This window comes from Rattus rattus, chromosome 11, assembly GCF_011064425.1.
Source record: "Rattus rattus isolate New Zealand chromosome 11, Rrattus_CSIRO_v1, whole genome shotgun sequence".
Taxonomy (NCBI): domain Eukaryota; kingdom Metazoa; phylum Chordata; class Mammalia; order Rodentia; family Muridae; genus Rattus; species Rattus rattus.
This window is the reverse complement of record NC_046164.1, coordinates 57,584,005-57,602,978: the sequence shown is the minus strand read 5'-3', so window position 1 is coordinate 57,602,978 and position 18,974 is coordinate 57,584,005. Positions and strand designations below refer to the sequence as shown.

The following is an 18,974-nucleotide window of genomic DNA, read 5'->3' as shown; positions in this document are numbered from 1 at the left end:
TTATCATATTACAATTAATATAAAATTAGAGCATTCTGCAGTTGAATGCAAGACTATATGGAATGGTAATATGTGGCAGAAAAAGAATTAGCATGACAGAAAGCTAAAAGAAACTCTGGGCGGTCAGGATTTAATGCAGACATGTTGGAGGACATTAAATATTTCTGAGAAGCTATGAAATAAGCACATAGACTGGAGAGCGGCAGGACTGGAGAACTAGAGCGAATCAGCGTCTCTTTTCTGGAAACTAAACTTAAACTTCTGTTAGGGTCCTCCCAGGGCTTCCTTGTCACCTGAGACAAACTGTGGCATACTTCCCCCTCCACCACAATGGCCTAGTTGCCAGGCAACCTCCCAAGCACCTCTGTAGCCTCCCTATAATTGGGTTACCGCTAGCGGCGCGCGTGTGACGTCACTGCACGGCGCCGGATGTCTATGCTACTTGAACTTGGCTTCTGGAATCACCGCTGCCGGAGGCGGGAACAAGTGGGCTTTGGTGCAGAGTCCGAGTGACACCCCACGTGGGCGGCGGCAAGCGCCGGTGGCGGCTGGAGAGGGGGTAGGAGAGGACGCCAGAGGCGGGAGCCTCGGCGTGAGGTCTCTCCCAGGTCGGCTGCTCGTGGCTAGAGCCGGAGGAGCTTGTTGCTAAGGTCCTAGAGCACGGGAGCTCCGGGAACGGAATCCGCGCTTATCTTTCCTCACACTCTCTGTGTCTCTCTTTGCCAGTCTCTGTTTCTGCTAGTCTCTGTCTCTATCTCTCTTTCTCTGTCTGTCTGTCTCTCTCTCCCTGTCTCTCTCTGTGTCTGTCTCTGTCTCTCATTCTTTTCCTATAGAGGTGTCTACACACTTTAACAACACCCTGGAGCTGAATGGAACTTTGGTGCTGGGAAGTGGGTTGATTTGATGATGGGATGTTCACAAGTTGGAAAGCAGGTTTTACTTTATGCTAAAAAAGAGAATTGGGCTTGTCCGTTGTAGTTTGAAGGACCTTTGCAGTTGAAAAAACAGCTTCGTTAGCTGAGCAACTTTAGAACTTTTTTGGAATTTTCTAGGTTTCTAATTAGAGAGTACAAGAAAGATGGCAAGTACTGAAATTTGGTACTTATAAAACAAAGATTGTGTGGTTTCCTAGCATATGCAGCTGCCACCAGCCCCTTTTAGGCAGAGGCCCCAGTGAAAGCTAGGGGATTTGTGTTGTGTTGTCCACCTATGACATTGTGACATGATATAATAATAATATAAGCCCTCACATAAAGTGGATTTCTGTATTCTGGTGTCTTATTTATAATCCTAGGAAAGAAATGAGGGTGACTTGGTAGTATTTTTATAGCAACATACTTTTCACCTTTTTATTTCCTTTAGTCACTGCTACATCACACTACCTACCTCAACTCATTTAAAGAACAAAGTAGTCTAAAGGTGAAGTAAGCCTTTTTCTTTCACAAAATCTATGAGCCCATGATTGTCAGCGATGGAATAATATTCACTGAAGTAGATATTATTTTTTAAATCAAATATACTTACATTGTCTTTTAAAGTAAAAAGTAACTTTGCCAGATATGCTGTCACATGCCTTTAAGCAAGTCTAGAACTCCAGAGATGTAGACAGGTAGATCCCTCTAGGTTCAAGGCCAACCTGGGCTATATAGCAAGTTCTATATAATGAGACCCCGTCTAAAAACCAAACAACTAGTATTTTGGAAAGATCCTAGGGGCTTGCAGAACAGCCTAGTAGACCCATGGGCTCCAGGTTCAGTGAGGTAGCCTGGTGGAAAGCAATAGCAGAAGACACCCACTGTAAGCCTTGAGCCTCCGTGCACACATACCTAATTGCAGACACATGATACCAACTACCTTGAATACTTAAAACACCTCAGAAGCTCTGTTTTTTGGGACATTTAAGAGCTTTTCAGGTGAAGAGATTCAGTGGCTTTGAAACTGATTTAAAATATAAAGGGGGCCATGGAGATGGCTCAGCTGGTAAAGAATCTGATCAAACAGAGTTCTTTGAGAGCTTAGGGTGACCTGTCTGTCATCCCAGCACATGTGAGACACTGACAAGGGAATTCCTGGCACAAGCTGACATTAGCCAGTAAGGGGAGCTCTGGGCTCAGTGAGCAACACTGCCTCGATATATAAAAAGGGGAGCTATTGGAAAAAGATGGTAACCTTGGGCCTCCACACTCACATCTGTATATAACAGTATTTGTTTTGGCAGACCAACAGATTCTGAAATTGTTTCATTTAACTGCAGGGGTGAAAGAGAAGCTATGCAGAAATCAGAGTGCTCTGGAGGTGTGCAATTGAGAAACAGAGCAACAGGTACAGAGTTTTACTTCTTGAAAGGGAGAGGCCAGGTTTGTTAATGACACGTTCTGTATTCCATGTAGATACAGGATCAGTTTCTGTTGCATCTCCATCTTTTGTACTGATGTTCTGTTATTTTTTCTAGGTAGTAATGATCGCACATCCTCAAGCACGCAGATGAAACACAGGACTACAGTTCAGCGCAGCAAATCCTCCTCATTAACCAGTTCTCCAGAGGCTGCAAGAAGAGCTCATCCTCGGCCAAGCGATAAACTCAACCCTAAAACCATTAACCCTGTGAGTATAAATCCTTAAGCAGTACATTTTTATTTTTATAATGGACTTTGTGATACATTTTATTTTAAATCAATACATTAAAGCAGTACATTTTATAGGAATAGGCACTTAGCTGATTACAGTAAGTAAGCTCTTGGAAATTCTTGTAAATCCAAGAATGCTCTCTTAGGTTTCCTTTTTACTACTTTTTAGCTAGCTATGTTAATTTTGTTATCTTGTTAATTGCATGTCAGCATTTTGTTTGTTTGTTTTGTTTTTTGTTTTTTCTTCCTATCCTTTCTTTTTCTTTTTCTTTTTTTCTTTTTTTTTTTTTGATACTTTTTTATTTACATTTCAAATGTTATCCCCTTTCCTGGTTTCCTGGTCATAAACCCCCTATCCCATTCCCCCTCCTTCTATGAGTGTGTTTGTTCCCTCTCCCCAACCACCCACCCCTGCCTGTCTCCCCGCCCTGACATTCCCCTACACTGTGGCAGAACCAAGGGCTTCTCCCATTGGTGCCCAACAAGGTCATCCTCTGCTACATATGCAGCTGGAGCCATGGGTCAGTCCACGTATAGTCTTCCGGTAGGGGTTTAGTGCCTGGGAGCTCTGGTTGGTTGGTATTGTTGTTCTTATGGGGTTGCAAGCCCCTTCAGCTCTTTTAGTCCTTTCTCTAACTCCTCAGATGGGGACTCTGTTCTCAGTTCAACAGTTTGCTGCTAGCAATCATGTCTGTATCTGTAAGCCTGTGTGTCAGCACTCCTGGACACTGGCTTTCTCCCAGCGGGGGATCTGGGTACAGAGAGCTGTGGGAATGGGTCAGCTCCCTGCTCAGGCAGAAACCAGAAGGGTCCTGTCCTAGACTGCTCCTGGGGCTGTGTGTCCTGAGGGCTCTGGGTGGGTCCCTCGGGGCGGAAGTGGTGGTCTTACCTGATTTCAGGTGTGACAGTGCTCCTAGCGACTCACTTTCAGCTCTGGGTGCAGACAGAGACTGGAAGGATCGTCTCCCTGACTGTGTCCAGAGGGTACTAGGCAGGTTCCTCTTGGGCCAGGAATGTGAGCAGAAGTGGTGGTCTCCCCTGAGCTCTCAGGATTGTCCACAGTTCTGAGAGTCCAGCTCTTTCCCCCATGGGATTTGGGTAGAGAGAGCTGTGGGGACCAGGCAGCTCCAGGCGCAGGCAGAGAGACCAGTGAAGTAACTTGCATTCAGCTGCCATGGAATGGCGCATTTATGCCGTTCTGTGTTCACATAAAACTCTTAACCATTTTTTAATGTTCTACAAATTTGGTCTACCAGAAACCATACTATAATCCTCTGCTCAATAGAATCATAAAGCCAGTTTGAAGAAATTACCCAGATTCTCTGACCTCTACATATCTATATTTGACTGAAGGGCATGCAGGGCATACAGTGCTGACTAAAGGCAGATGTCCTCTGTCCTTAGTGCCACTTCTAAAATCTAGACGGTACATTCACATGTATGTTTTTAAAACTTGTTCCTAATTTGTGATTTTACTAAGCCCAGCCCCTTGTTTCACAGAAGCATAAAGGCAGTTTGGAGAAATTAAATAGATTCTCTGGTCTTTACACATTTATGCTTGGCCACAGGGCATGTGGGACATACAGGGATTGGTAAAAGCACATCTCTACTCTCCCTCTTCTTAATCTGAGGATTCTTCCTTCAGACTGAGAAAGGAGAAAGACTTGTTGATCTGTGTTCAGCCACCTGCAAACCTTTCTATCAAATTAGGGGTTGAAGAGAAACACCTCCAAAGGCTTGTTTGTGTGTTTTTCACAGTTGTGTGGCTGAGCAGGGGTTTGCACAGTGTGGGTATTGTGTGTGTGTGTGTGTGTGTGTGTGTGTGTGTGTGTGTGTGTGTGTGTGTGTGTGTGTGCGCGTGCGTGCACATGCACCTGCATGCACCTGATCTCAGCAGGCTTAAAACTGAAGATATCAGTAAGTGGAGGCGATGGTGATATTTTGTTCTTTAATTTCAGTTTGGTGAACAGCCACGGGCCCCTTCTGCATTCGCAGCTATTTACTCTCAAGGAGGCATTCCTTGCAGGTAAAATTAATACACCCATAGCTGACTGTGCGGCTCAAAGTAATTGAATGAAATCAATATATTATTCAGCTTAAATTGTTGAAAACTTACTTACTACTGAGATTGAAATCCAAGGCGGCTTATTACCTTGACTGTTAAATTGTATAAATTCCTGGATATTGTTGATAAAAAACATGAACTCCAATATGTAATTACTAAGATCTGTAGAAAAGCACATAAGAAATTAAATTGAACCGAGTGTACCACTTTTGGTACAACTAATTTAAGCTTTAAGCATTGGCAGGCTTCCACAAATTGAAAACAACAACAAAAAGCAAATTTCCCAACCAAACCAAAACCCCACCTGTTTTGTAGGGAAACACTGCCCAGTGCAGTGAGATAATATTATTTATTAATATATATGACTACTTTTGCTTCTTTTTGAATAAATTTTTTATGTGTTTTATCATAGAATGTTCGGCTTTATCTTTTTTTCTTGGTAGAAAATTTTATTGCTGTCATAGAAAGGATAACTACAACTTCAGTTTTTATGTTTAGCTCTCAAAGTTCAAAACGGCATCTTAATAAATTCAAATTTAGAGTGAAAAATAAGTTAAGGAAGCATGAATTTATTATTGCTGTTTAATTCGTAGACTCTAAATGGAAGGGTTAGGGATGTGGCTTTATTACTGGACTGTTTCTCACGTCTCCTAGCATTTGGTTAATCTGCCATGGTCATGTATATCTGTAATCTCAGCACTGAGGCGGAGAAGCAAGTGAATGGTCACTCTTGGCAACATAAGGAGACCCTGTCTCTCTTATCTCTGTCCCTGTCTGTCTGTCTGTCTGTCTCTCCCCTCTCTCTCTCCTCTGTCTGTCTCTGTCTCTCTCTCTCTCTCACACACACACACACACACACACACACACACGGGCGGGGGGGTGGGAGTCAGAAAGAGGGAGAGCAGCAGAGAGATCAGAGTTCTCTTTTGTTTTAAATGTCTTGAGTGCTTTCCCCTGAGAACTAAGAACTGCTGGAAAGGTAGAAAGTTACCTTCTTGAGGCCGCATGTCCAAGACCCAGAAGACTAAGGAAGTGCTAGTGACCGAGCAGTGACCCGCAGAGATGACGGCCGGGCTGAGCTGTAGCCCCGCAGCTGTGTTTCAGGAATGGCTCTGCAGGCTCTGCAGGATAGTGAGAGGCTTTCACAGGGCCATTTCATCTTCCTGCACTTAGTGTTTTTTCTTTAACAAGGAGTAAAGCAGATTTACCCTCAGATCATTGGTGTTATCAGTGTATGAAAATGTTCTCTGTAAACATTACCTGTTCTAGTTACTACATATTTTTCATTTTTCTATAGGTTACCTATTTTATTGTGATTGTGTCTGCTGAGAGAGATCAGTGGAACGCGTATATCAAGATTTTGAGAGAGTGACAATGTCTAAATATAAATATAAAACGTTTTCAATATAACCATACTCATAGTTTTGTGGAAAACGTGGAGATGTGAAGGATTGCTTACTTGGACTGTTTTGTCTGTGTTTTTAAGAGTATGGTATTCCTGTATGTCATAAAATAATTCTACTACATCTCTATTCTGGGAAGAGTATTGTGTTATAAACTCCCTGCTTAGAAATGCTTGTGGCGTTTCCTGCTACATTCACTGATTTTGTATTTTAGATTGGTACATGGCTCAGTAAAACACAGATTACAGTGGGAGTGCCAGCCTGAAACTCTTCCATTTGACCCGCTCCTAATTACATTAGCCGAGGTAAAACATTCCAACCCTTGTGAGTGCTTGTAGAAAAACTATTTTAAAAATTTTATTGTTATTTTGCACCTTATTAGTGTATATCATTCTATACTTTTAAAATATCAAATAAGAGGCATTTATATATCAGACTCTAAGCAAGTAATTGCAATTGATATATATATATATATATATATATATATATATATATATGCAGGTATATAAGTCGTTACACACATACACACACACACACGTATATAAAATAAATTAACCAGTCTTGTAAAAATGGAAATCTAGAGGGATTAATGAATAAACGAAATAGATGCTAAATCATATTTATTTCTTTTATAGACATGTCTAATTTTTTTTTGCTTCATTCTTATCCTTATACCGTACATCCCCACTGTAGTTTCCCACTCTCCACTCCTCACTGTCTGACACCCACCCCACACTCCAGATCCACTCCACTTAATATGACTTCAATATTCCTTCAGAATAGAGCGGGCCTCTCAGGGTTATTAACTGAACGTGACATAAAAAGTTACAATATGATTAGGTACAACACCTCATACCAAGGCTGGACAAGCCAACCCAGTGGGAGACAAAGGGTCCTACAGGCAAGAGTCAGACAGTCCCTATTCCCAGTGTTAGGAGTCCTAAAGAACACCAAACTACACAACCATACATACATGTAGAAGACTTATACAGGTTCCAAGATTCATAACTCTTATATAAAATTGCAAACCATATTTTAGACTAATCAAATCTAGTACTATATTACATAGTCCAAATGGTTAGGGTAAACAAAGTACTCTAATTTGGGAAGTCATTCAAGGGCTTTTGCTTTTACCACTCTTTAAGCCCTTCTAAAACATTTGTTTGTTTGCTTGCTTGTTTGTTTGTTTGTTGTGGGTGTGGGTGTTCCATGGAGTGCATATAGGAGTCAGAGGACAACTTCTAGGAGTTGATTGTCTCCTTACACCATAAGGGATCAGGGATTGAACCTAGGTATCCAGCTTACTGAGAACTGCCTTTACCTGTCAAGGTATCTCAGTGTCCAAGCCCAGTCAGGTATATACACCCGTGGCCCACTGCCAGTACATTTATTTCTGTGCTGGGTAGCAACTTTTTCTTCCTCACCTAATAGTGGGGAAGAAGTACCGACAGACCACTGTTGAGATTCATTTCAGTTTTGATTTTCAATTTTCCATCTTGAAAATGAATAAGATACAGGTAGTTAGGACAGGTACTGAACCTATTAGTGAGTGGTTTTCCATGTTTTGTTTTAGGAAACATGATAGGACAATGAGAGGCTATTTGACCCTGTTTGGAAGCAGATAGTCAGGTCAAATTGACAAGTTGACAAAATACTGAACATTGGCATGGGTAACTTGACACTAGCTGGTTATTTGAACCTTCCTCACAAAGAGATCCAAGAGCATTGCTACTGCTTTCTCTTTGCTTTGTTTGACTTTTTCAGAGGTCAGATGGACATTTTTTACCTTCTAGTACTGGCTGGAAAATAACAGAGTGCTGACTAGTATAAGGCATTCAGGAAGGAAAGCATCATGAGAAATGCTATACATAGATTGTTTACAAATTGTGCTCCAGTGTGAACAGCATATCTAAGTTCTAACTGGGTTTGTCCCAGACAGTCAGTGCAGGGTCTGCCTTCTAAATATCCTAATGTTTTTAAGTGTGAAGGGCTATGTGTTAACTCACTGAGCACATTTAGGCCCCATATGGAGCACACAGTGAGCAGTTTGCTGTCCTGCAGTGTTTCTTAGGCAGCAGTGACGTCAGTGTTCTGGTGACTTCCTTTGACTAACAGCTTTTCCTTCCCCTCCACCTCTCCTCATCTTATCTGTCTTTGTTTTTCTTTCTTACCTTTTTCTTTTTTATCTCTTTAGTTTTTCCCTTCCTTTATATTATTCTATTGATTTTTCCGTTTCTTGCTTTCTTTTTTCTTTTTCCATGTAAGAGTAAAGACTTCTGTATCATGTCTTTTTACATGATTTCTCAGTATAATTCAAATTATAATCGCTGAAATTGTGATTAGGAAAATATTAAGCAAACTTCTAGTTTCATTTACACTAGCATTGACTTCTGTGGTTAGTAACATAATCAAAAGATACTGAATCAGGTTTCTCTGTTTATATTTCCTTTGGCAGGGTCTGAGGGAGACCAAGCATCCTTATACCTTTGTGTCAAAGGAAGGCTTTAGGGAGTTACTTCTGGTCAAGGATGCTCCTGAAAAAGCTATCCCTTTGCTACCTCGACTGATCCCTGTGTTGAAGGCAGCTCTAGTAAGTCATTTCTTTCACTGGACTCCATTATTCCCAATAACATGATATGGATGAAAACTCTTGGTACAAGAGAGCATTATCTGTTCTTCCCCTCCCCATATACATTGTCAGAGTCAGAAAGTTTTGTACTGGACGACTTTAGATGATGCACTTTTAGGTTCCTGGGAGTAAAAGGGAACCTTTTAGATAGATAGAGGATATAGTTCAGGTGACTTTTTTCTCTGTATAACAGATGTGTATTAGTAACTGTTCTTATCTGATGGAGATTGTTTTACCCCTAGATACAGTACAATAAAGCTTACTCCCAAAATTCTGTTTGTTGATAGATTTCCAGGATGAAATGCCTACTGCTGTTGTCTTGCACCTGCCTGCCCCTTTCCCTACTCTCCTCCCTTTCATTTTCCCTATTTTGTCCCTTTACTTCCCCCTACCCGCATTGATTCCAATGAACAAGCTCGTTGAGATAGAAGTGCACTGATCCTTGTAGAAAATCCATTCTGAAAGCAGGAAGTAGAATTATAAAGGCTCATGGAAAAGGTCCAAATGAAAGTATCCAGAGACTCTTCGGAGGGCTGTGTAGGCTCTGATTTCCCTGTTAACTGGCCCACAGGTTCACTCTGCTGATGAAGTGTTTGAAAGAGGACTGAGCGCTCTCGTGCAGCTGAGTGCGGTTGTTGGCCCGTCCCTGAATGGCCACCTGAAACTGCTGCTTACAAGTGTGAGTACCGCCCAGGGGAGACTAGCTGGGCAGATCTTCATAAGCCCAGCCTTCAGATCAAGCACTAACTAACCTAGCTCAGATCCGTACAACCCAGTTTCTTGTCATGGTATAGCCTACTTGGCAGAAACAAACCCAGGATAGGAAGGATTTGCTTGGCCTCAATGTTGCACAGGTGTGAGTCCTTCGTGGCAGGACGGATGTGGTCATGTGGAACAGGTGTGTGGGAAAGGCACAGGGCCTCAGAACTTCTCTGCAGCACCACCCCACTACCCACCCCACCACCTTTCAATAACATCATCACATGAAAAAGAATCAGTCCACTCCTTGGTCCGAGCCTTTCAACTTTCTCTGGCAAAACCCTCACACAAACCAAGGGCTTGTTTTATTTACCTGGGTATTTTTCTGTCCAGTGACGTTAGCAGTGCATGCTAACCAACCCTCACCAACAAGTGAAGATTAGACTAAGTATGTCACAGAGTATTTAGTGGACTGTACCTCTTTATTATTTTCTAGTGGATTAAACTTACAGTACTGAGTTTAGGTTTATAATAAAAAGTGCTAAAAAAAAAAAAAAGACAACTTGCTTTGGTTGGGGATTTAGCTCAGTGGTAGAGCGTTTGCCTAGGAAGCGCAAGGCCCTGGGTTTGGTCCCCAGCTCAAAAAAAGAACCAAAAAAAAAAAAAAAAAAAAAAGTGCTCAGTACCGTTCCGTTAAACCTGTGTTGATTATATTTCCAAAATGCTTAGCAGAGAGGATGGCTTACTGTAGCTGAACTGTCTAGGTTACTGTCTGCAGAAGTGCGTGTATTTAATGGGGATGCTGTGCAGTTGCTCGTCACACTGCTTCTCTGTGATGCGGCCTCCCTTCATCTGTGCTCTCCTTAAACGTCTTAGGTTTCTGGCTATGGTGTGTTTAGGATGTAAGCAGAGATAAGTGGTCCTGTGCCCTCTAGTCTCCTTTCCTTTGTCAGCGTCTCCCTCGTGTTGCTGGGTAATGTGTGCTTTGGAGGTAGAGCTCTCTAGCATAGTTCTCTTCATGGACTTGGGTGTGATGAAATGAAAAGTAGACCATGCTTCTGTAAACAGGTTTGTGTGTGGCTGCAGGAGCATATGTGTTTCTCTGTCTGCACATATGCATGCGTACGGACTGTAGAGGACAATCTTGGGTGTTTTCTTCAGAAGTTCTGTCCACTTCTGTAAGAGGGATCTTCGCTTTACCTGGAGCTAACCAATTAGGCTGCCCTGTCTGGCCAGTGGGTCCCAAGGAACCACTTGTTTCTGCCTCCCCAGTGATGGAATTATAAACAGAGGCCAGCATGCCCAGCTTTTATTGGGTATTGAAGTCAGTCATTTCCCCAGCTTCAACTAACTAGTAGCAGATATTGCGAGATAGGTAGAGCTTGAAATGACATGAATTCAACTTTTAACCAAATATTACATTGTTACATGTAAATTTTAGTGAAGTATTTACTGAAACAAACTTTGTTAAAGTTTTTTTTAAAGTAAGTTAGACTTGCTTAAATTAAGGAATGCTCAAAAATTATTTGTGCTTATAGCAGAGATTGTTTATTTATAACCTCTCTTCCCCAAATTTTCAAGCTTTCGAAGAGGCTAATGGACAAAAAATTCAAAGAGCCCATCACCAGTGCTTTGCAAAAGCTGGAGCAGCACGGCGGAAGTGTAAGTACTTGTTACCCTGTGCTCTCTCTGTACGTTCTACTTTCAGTCCAGGTGGAGGTGGTTAGCATGTGTTAGCTCATTGTAGCTGAAAGTGTAAGTGTGAGCTTTTCTTCCTTCCTTCCTTCCTTCCTTCCTTCCTTCCTTCCTTCCTTCCTTCCTTCCTTCCTTTCTTCCTTCCTTCCTTTCTTTCTTTCTTTCTTTCTTCTTTTAGGCTTAGAATTTCTGTTTTGCCGTGATGGTGTAGTTTTTTTAATTTAATTTTTTTTTACTTATTCACTTATTGTGTCCCACTCACTGCTCTCCTCCCCGTTTTTTTTTTTTTTTTTTTTTTTTTTTTTTTTTTTTTTGAGCTGGGGACCAACCCAGGGCCTTGCGCTTGCTAGGCAAGCGCTCTACCACTGAGCTAAATCCCCAACCCCCCTCCCCGTTTCTTAAATTCACTTTATATCTTGATCATTGCCTCTCTCCCACAGTCCCTTCCCCCATATCCGCCTCCCCTTTTCCTCTGAGAAGGGGGGAAGCCTTCCCTGGGTTTCCCCTACCTTGGCACATTAAGTCTTTGCAGAGCTAGGCACATCCTCTTCCACTGAGGCCAGACAAGGCAGCTCATCTAGAAAAACATATCCCACAGAGAGGCAACAGCTTTAGGGATAGCCTCCTGTCCAGTTGTTCAGGACCCACATAAAAACCGAGCTACTCATCTCTTACATATGTGCAGGGAGGCCTAGGCCCAGCTCATGTGTGCTCTTGGTTGGTATGGTTGGTGGGTCAGTCTCTGAGAGCCCCAAGGGTCCAGGTTATTTGACTCTGTTGGAGTTAGTTGGCTTCCTATGGAGTTCCTATCTTCTTCAGAGCCCTCAATCTTTTCCCTTACTTTTCCTTAAGAATCCCAAAGCACCACCCAGTGTTTGACTGTGGGTTTCTCCATCCATCTGAGTCAGCTGCCGGGTGGAACCACTCAGAGGACAGCCATGCTAGACTCCTATCTGCAAGCATAAGAGTATCATTGATAGTGTCAGGAATTGGTGCTTGCCCGTGGGATGGGTCTAAGGTTGGGCTGGTTATCGGTTGGCCATTTGCTCAGTCAGTCTCTGCTCCATCCGCTGATCCTGTGTTTCTTGTAGACAGGATAAATTTTGGGTCAAAAGTTTTGTGGGTGGATTGGTGTCCCTATTGCTCCTCTGAGGTTCCTACCTGGCTATAGGAGATGACCTCTTCATGTTCCATATCCACACTGCTGTAAGTCTCTGATAATGTTGCCCCCATTGATTTTTGGAAGGCTCCCCATCCCAATTTATTTCTTCCTTGATCCAGAGATCACTGAGTAGGGAATTGTTCAGTTTCCATGAGAGTGTAAGCTTTCTAGTACTTCTTTTGTTGTTGAAGTCCAGTTTTAATCCATGTGGTCTGATAAGAGCCATTATTTCATTTTTTTTTTTAATCTGTTGAAGCCTTCTTTGTGACTGAACATATGGTCAGTTTTGGAGAAGGACCCATGAGATGCTAAGAAGAAGGCATATTCTTTTCTCTTTGAGCGAAATATTCTGTAGATGTCTGTTAGGTCCATTAGATTAAAAATGTAGGTTAGTTTCATTATTTCTCTATTTAGTTTTTGTCTGGATGACCTGCCAATTGATGAGAGTGGGGTGTTGAAGTCTCCCACTATTTGATGTGCAATTTAAGTTTTAGCAATGTTTCTTTCACAAATGTGATTGCTCTTGTTTTAGGGACATAGATGTTCAGAATTGAGATATCTTGGTAGATTTTTCCATTGATGAGTGTGAAGTGTCCTTCACTGTCTCTTGATTAATTTTGGTTGAAAGTCTCTTTTATTGGATAGTAGAATGGCTTCTCCAGCTTGCTTCTTGGGTCCATTTGCTTGGGGAACTTTTTTCTAGCCCTTTACGCTGAGATATGTCCATCATTATTGCTGAGGCGTATCCAGCAGAAAGATGGTTTCAGTCCACTGTTAGCCTGTATCTTTTTATTTGAGAATTGAGAGTATTGATGTTGAGAGATTATTAATGGCCAGTGACTGCTATTTTGATGTTGGTGTGTTTGTGTGTGTTTCCCTTGTTTTTTCTGGTATGGAATTACATATTTCCTGTGTTTTCTTGGATGTAGTTATCTTCCTTGGGTTGGAGTTTTCCTTCTAGTATTTTCTGAAGGGCTGAATTTATGGATACATATTGTTTAAATTTAGATTTCTCTTGAAATGTCTTATTTTCTACGTCTATGGTGACTGAGAATTTTGCTAGGCATAGTAGTTTAGATTGGCATGTGTGGTGTTTCAGAGGTTGCAAGTTATCTGTCCAGGCCCTTCTAGCTTTTAGAGTCTCTGTTGAGAAGTCAGGTATAATTCTAATAGATCTGCCTTTGTATGTTACCTGGCCTTTTTCCCTTGTGGCTTTTAATAGTCTTTGTTGTATAGATTTGTGTTTTGATTATTATGTACTTGGAGGATTTTCTTTTCTGGTCCAGTCTAATTGGTGTTCTGTAAGCTTCTTGTAGGCTTGTAGGTAGATGATAGGCATCTCTTTAGGTTAGAAAAGTTTTCTTCTGTGATTTTGTTGAGAATATTTTCTGGGCCGTAAAGCTGGGACTCTTTACCTTCTTCTGATCCTATTATTCTTAAGCTAGGCCTTTTCATGGTTTTCCAGACTTCCAGGATATTTTTTTTAACTTATGAATCAATTTCTTCTACTATATCTTCTACACTTGAGATTGTCTCTTCCATCTCCTGTGTTCCATTGATGATGCTTGCATCTGTTGTTCTTGTTCTCTTCCCTAGGGTTTCCATCTCCAGAATCCATCTCAGTTTGTGATTTCTTTATTACTTTTATTTCCATTTTCAAGTTTTATTTATTTCCTGAACAGTTTTATTTATTTCCTTCACCTGTTTGATTGTATTTTCCTGTATTTCTTTAAAGGATTTATTTGTTTCCTCCTTAAAGGCCTCTAATCATTTTTATAAGATTGGATCTAAGGTCATTTTCTGTGTTTCAGTTGTTTGAGGAGATCCAGGGCTTCCTGTACTCGGGTAGTTGTGGTCTGGTTGTGTCAGCTGCCCTGGTTTTTGTTGATAGTATTCTTTCCAGGGCTTTTAGCCTTCTGGCTAGCTTTAGTTCCTGGATGTTCCTGTTGTAGTAAGTACTGGGAGGGTGCCTAACCTCAGGGACCCTGTGTGGTAGGCCTCTAGTGATATCACTGGGCTGTAAGGTTCTGGATCACCCACTCAGATGAAGGTGTCTGGAGAGGTGGTAGGAGAATGGAGGTCTAGTGAGCATAGCTGGCAGCTCAGGGCAGCCGTGCGTTCTTCTCCAGAGGACTCGGTGGGTAGGGAGGGAATCTTACCTGTTTGGTTTCAGACTGGCAGGCTTGCTGAAGGTGGGCAGACAGGTGGCAGGAGGATGAAGGGATGGTAGGGATGGCCGCCTGCTCAGGGCAGCTGGGCAAGCCCCGAGGCCCTGGCGTGCATTCAGTTATGGTCAAAGAACATCAGATACTTTTAGGCCAAAGCCACTCTCTGATGTTTGCAGAAAGTCCCAGATCCTGTCCAAAAACACGCAGGGGTGCAGCAGGTAGGGGAGTTGGGTTCAGTTGGGTTCAGTTGAGTTTTTAAGATGGCTTTTTCAGAACCAGCTGGGTAAATACAGGCCTGTGCATTTTTGTGGTACACTCTTACTTATTTTTCTCTTTAAACTATTTTAGATATTTTGTTTCAACCTGTGAAAAGATCAGAGCAAGGATAACTGAGCCCAACCCCAGTTTCTTTTAACTTTTTATTTATTTCTGTACTAGGGAGAAATCCCAGGTCCTTGTATGGGTCAGAAGGTACTACTTGAGCTTACTGTAGTCATGGATCTCCTCTTCCCTTTGTTTGGCCTTGTTTTCTTCCACTGAGTTTTAGAATCTCCCTGTAGATGGACATGTTAGTGCAGCACATATATATACATTCTGGAAGAGTTGATCTGATTTTTTTTTTCACAACTCTTCAAGGGCAGGAATATGGCGGCTTCATTACTATATGATGTCAGCAAGATTATTTGAAATTTTATAATTTAAAAGAAGTATTCAGCTACTTAACAATATAGAACTTTCATTTCCTGTATTTTCTAAATAATTACATGGAAATGTATATGATTATATATATTTTGCTGCCCTTGCCTTAATCAGCTAATTCTGCTACTTTTAATAATCTATAAATTGCATATAGTGTTTTTGTGATGAACACCTAAAGTTTATGCAGAGGAACTAAGCCTTAAAGGAACTGTTAGAGAATGTATTTCTTCCTTGTGTTTGAGCTCTAGACAGGAGACCCTGAGGACATGTGCAGAACCAGCACCTACCTGTCCAGTGACTCCACTGAGAAAGTACTTATCTGTCAGTGTACTCGGTCATCCTACAGTCTGAGTCCCAGAAGTAACTGTGCTCTCCTTTGTGAAATGTTCTTTGTAAACAGATGGTGGATAATGGTGACAGCTTTTTAAGCTGGGCCTCTCCTAGATGGTTGCCCGCCTCCAGAAGAGCTTCTTAGGGAATGAATCAGGAAAAAAGACAGGAGCATCATGTGACATTTGTGGACGTCTGTGTGTTGGGAGGGGACGTTGTGATGGAGATGCTTCTCAGAAGCTGCATTTGGAGCTGGCCTGCAGAAGATGTAGTTGGCTAGTCCAAGGCCCTTGGGTGTGGGGGGGGCTGGCCTGCAGAAGATGTAGTTGGCTAATCCAAGGCCCTTGGGTGTGGGGGGGGGCTGGCCTGCAGAAGATGTAGTTGGCTAATCCAAGGCCCTTGGGTGTGGGGGGGGGGCGGCTGGCCCGCAGAAGATGTAAGTTAGCTGGCTTGCAGAAGATGTAGTTGGCTAGTCCAAGGCCCTTGGGTGTGTGGGGGGGCTGCTTTTGTTGTTACTCAATCTTATTAGTTTAGATATTGCTAATATTGAATTTAAAAAGAAAAGGAGGTTGTTTGTACAAGAGATGTTAAACATTCCTCAGTATCTTTACTGACCATTGTGTGTCCTACATTATATTTTAGTAAAGTAATGGTAAATTATGTTATCACTAAGGTTTACTATTGGGTAGAGAGATGACTCAGCAGTTAAGATCACTTGTTGCTTTTGCAGAGAACCTGGGTTCAATTCTCTGTACTCACATGGTGATTCACAACCTCCATTTCCAAGCTGACATAATGCTGTCTTGATGGCTTCCCCGGGCACCAGGCATGCACATGGTACAAGAGACACACATGGGCAAAATGTTAATACCTATAAAATTACACATTTAAAATTTTTTTAAGCTATGCTTTAGAATTAATGCCTGTGCCTTTTTGGTTTGATTAATGTTGTGCAATAGTCCTCTTTCTCTTCTAAGAATTAAAAAAAATATATATTTAGTTTCTTCAGTAGTAATGATTCTTTAAAAAGTTCTTGGGACTGGAGAGATGACTCATTGGTCTGCTCTTCAGAGAATGCAGTTTCATTCCCAGCATCTATATGGTGATGACTTACAACCATAGAAAACCTAATGTCCACTTCTGGCCTCCTTGGACATTCCATACATTTGGTGCTCAGACATATTCAGAACCCCATACACATCAACTAAAAAAAAATACCTGAAAAAAAATCAAAACCAGGAATTCTTAGTGCAGGTGTTTCCTGTTTCTCTTGACTTTTATAGATTATAATAATGTGAAGGCTCAACTACTGGAGAAATGGAAACATTTGTTAAAACACACAATCTTTCTTATAACTAATCTTTCCCGGTCTTAAGTTGAACATAGTTTTACAAATGCATGATTTACTTTCCGTGCTCAGCAACATGCTCATTTGTCTTGGGAGAGGGAAGTGCCCTGCGTGCGCCTCATATCCTTTAGTGTGTGTGAGCACTGTAACACGTACCCTCCATAGCCCATTGTAAGCACCAAGCTCATTTAGGCTCCAGGGTGAGCCTCAGGGAGGCTGGGCTAGTCCCTTCCTTTACATCAGGATGTTGGGTAGCCCTAGTATGCCAATGAGGTACAGGGAAGATAATCTAAGTACTGCTCTCACTTCTCACTGCTTCTGTAGATAGGTAGGGTTTTGTTTTGTTTTTTGGTTTTTTTTTTTTTTTAATTTACCTCAGAAAAAGTTCTACTCATCTTGTAATTTTGCTTGTATCTTTTGTTTTAGTTTTGTTTGCGGATACTGACATTAGCTTTCTACAATTGATGGTTACTAGCAGGGGTGTGGGGAGGAGGGGAAGGACTCAGTTCAGTTTAAGAGGTCCACCACTGAGAGTTTGACCATGCTCTAGTGAATATCTAGATTGGACCGACCTTCCTTCCTTCCTTTCTTTCTTTCTTCCTTCCTTTCTTTCTCTCCCTCTCTTTCTTTCTTTCTTTCTTTCTTTCTTTCTTTCTTTCTTTCTTTCTCTCTCTCTCTCTTTCTTTCTCTCTCTCTCTCTTTCTTTCTTTCTTTCTTTCTTTCTTTCTTAATTTTAGTTATTTTGGGTGGTGTCAGAAGGTACAGGGGAGTCTTATATACTCCTTTTTTTTTATAATTTTTTTTTTATTAACTTGAGTATTTCTTACTTACATTTCGAATGTTATTCCCTTTCCCGGTTTCTGGGCAAACATCCCCCTAACCCCTTCCCTTCCCCTCTATATGGGTATTCCCCTCCCCATCCTCCCCCCATTACCGCCCTCCCCCCAACAATTTGGATCTGGAAAATATCATCCTGAGTGAGGTAACCCAATCACAGAAGAACACACATGGTATGCACTCATTGATAAGTGGCTGTTAGCCCAAATGCTTGAATTGCCCTAGGTGCACAGAACACATGAAACTCAAGACGGATGATCAAAATGCGAATGCTTCACTCCTTCTTTAGAAGGGGAACAAGAATACCCTTGGCAGGGAATAGGGAGGCAAAGATTAAAACAGAGTCTTGTATACTTCTTAACCAACACTTGTTAACCAACACTCAGTAGTGCCCACTGAGGAACTGTTTTTTCTAATGCCTGTGTTTTCTTTTGTTGTCAGGCAAGTCTTATCATCATCAAATCCAAAATCCCAACATACTGCTCTATCTGCTCTTGAGCAAGGGAGGCAACAAAAGCCATGCTGCTTCCTTAGGCGCTGCCAGTGGTCGCCTGGGCCTTTTGTCAGTTCAGTTCATTCTGACTCACAGCACCATTCATTCATTAACTCTGCTGCAAGAACCAATGTCAAGTTCAGAAGAATCACCATACAAGAAGTTTGTGAACAAAAAACTAATTAAAGTAATGTGCATAAAAGTTGAGTGCTGTGGGGGTTTCTCGTCCTCGTCATCTGTGCGAGTTTATGGATCATATCTGTGTGTGTATTTTCCAGTACATTTTTACTTACAGCCCATCTGAAGATCACTTTGTGACTGTACTTTACTTTATAGGTTGGTTTTGGCCATTTCTTGGTTTTTATATTTATCAAGACTGAAAAAGTTTTAAGATAGCAAGTAAACATTTGTGACTTCATTATTAGCTGGAGTGTGTAAATGTGTATTTTATATTGCGGGAATGCTTGGTAATATCATTTTTGTTCTGAATATTCTAGCTTTACAAATTTCTTTTAAATGTGAAAAGTCTATTACAAGTTTGTTGTTCATTACAACTTTTTAAAGTACCTAAACTTTAGGTGTTAATTGAAATTAAGTAAATGCTATTTTTGTATTTTGTAGCCCCAAAATACTGATGATGTATATATACAGGTATTCAGAAATTAAAATCTTAAATCTTACATGTACTCAGTGATATTGTAGTTGTAATTATTTGTGTGTCCCAGTTACTTGGTGTGTTAAACATAAGTTATGGATACAGTCCAGAGTTTCTGATGAGCTGGTAACTAGGTCATTCTGCAAGAGAAGAAGGAGTAGAGG

At 41.4% G+C, this 18,974-nt stretch overlaps 1 protein-coding gene across 5 annotated transcripts; it reads left to right on the top strand.

The window, feature by feature from the left end:
* Nucleotides 1-426: 426 nt before the first annotated feature.
* Pacrgl (parkin coregulated like) lies at nt 427-18,846 on the top strand. Of its 5 annotated transcripts, none has more exons than XM_032915857.1 (9): nt 427-559; nt 2,255-2,322; nt 2,453-2,604; nt 4,586-4,653; nt 6,310-6,400; nt 8,551-8,685; nt 9,296-9,403; nt 11,005-11,085; nt 18,104-18,846. In XM_032915857.1, exons 2-9 carry the CDS (start codon nt 2,271-2,273, stop codon nt 18,158-18,160), a joined length of 744 nt encoding a protein of 247 aa, XP_032771748.1. In that variant the 5' UTR covers nt 427-559; nt 2,255-2,270; the 3' UTR covers nt 18,161-18,846. The 5 variants fall into 5 exon arrangements, 3 of the variants coding, with proteins under 3 accessions (XP_032771748.1, XP_032771749.1, XP_032771750.1); XM_032915858.1 differs by having other exon boundaries at nt 427-650; XM_032915859.1 differs by lacking the exon at nt 427-559 and adding an exon at nt 1,086-1,419.
* The last annotated feature ends 128 nt before the right edge of the window (nt 18,847-18,974 follow it).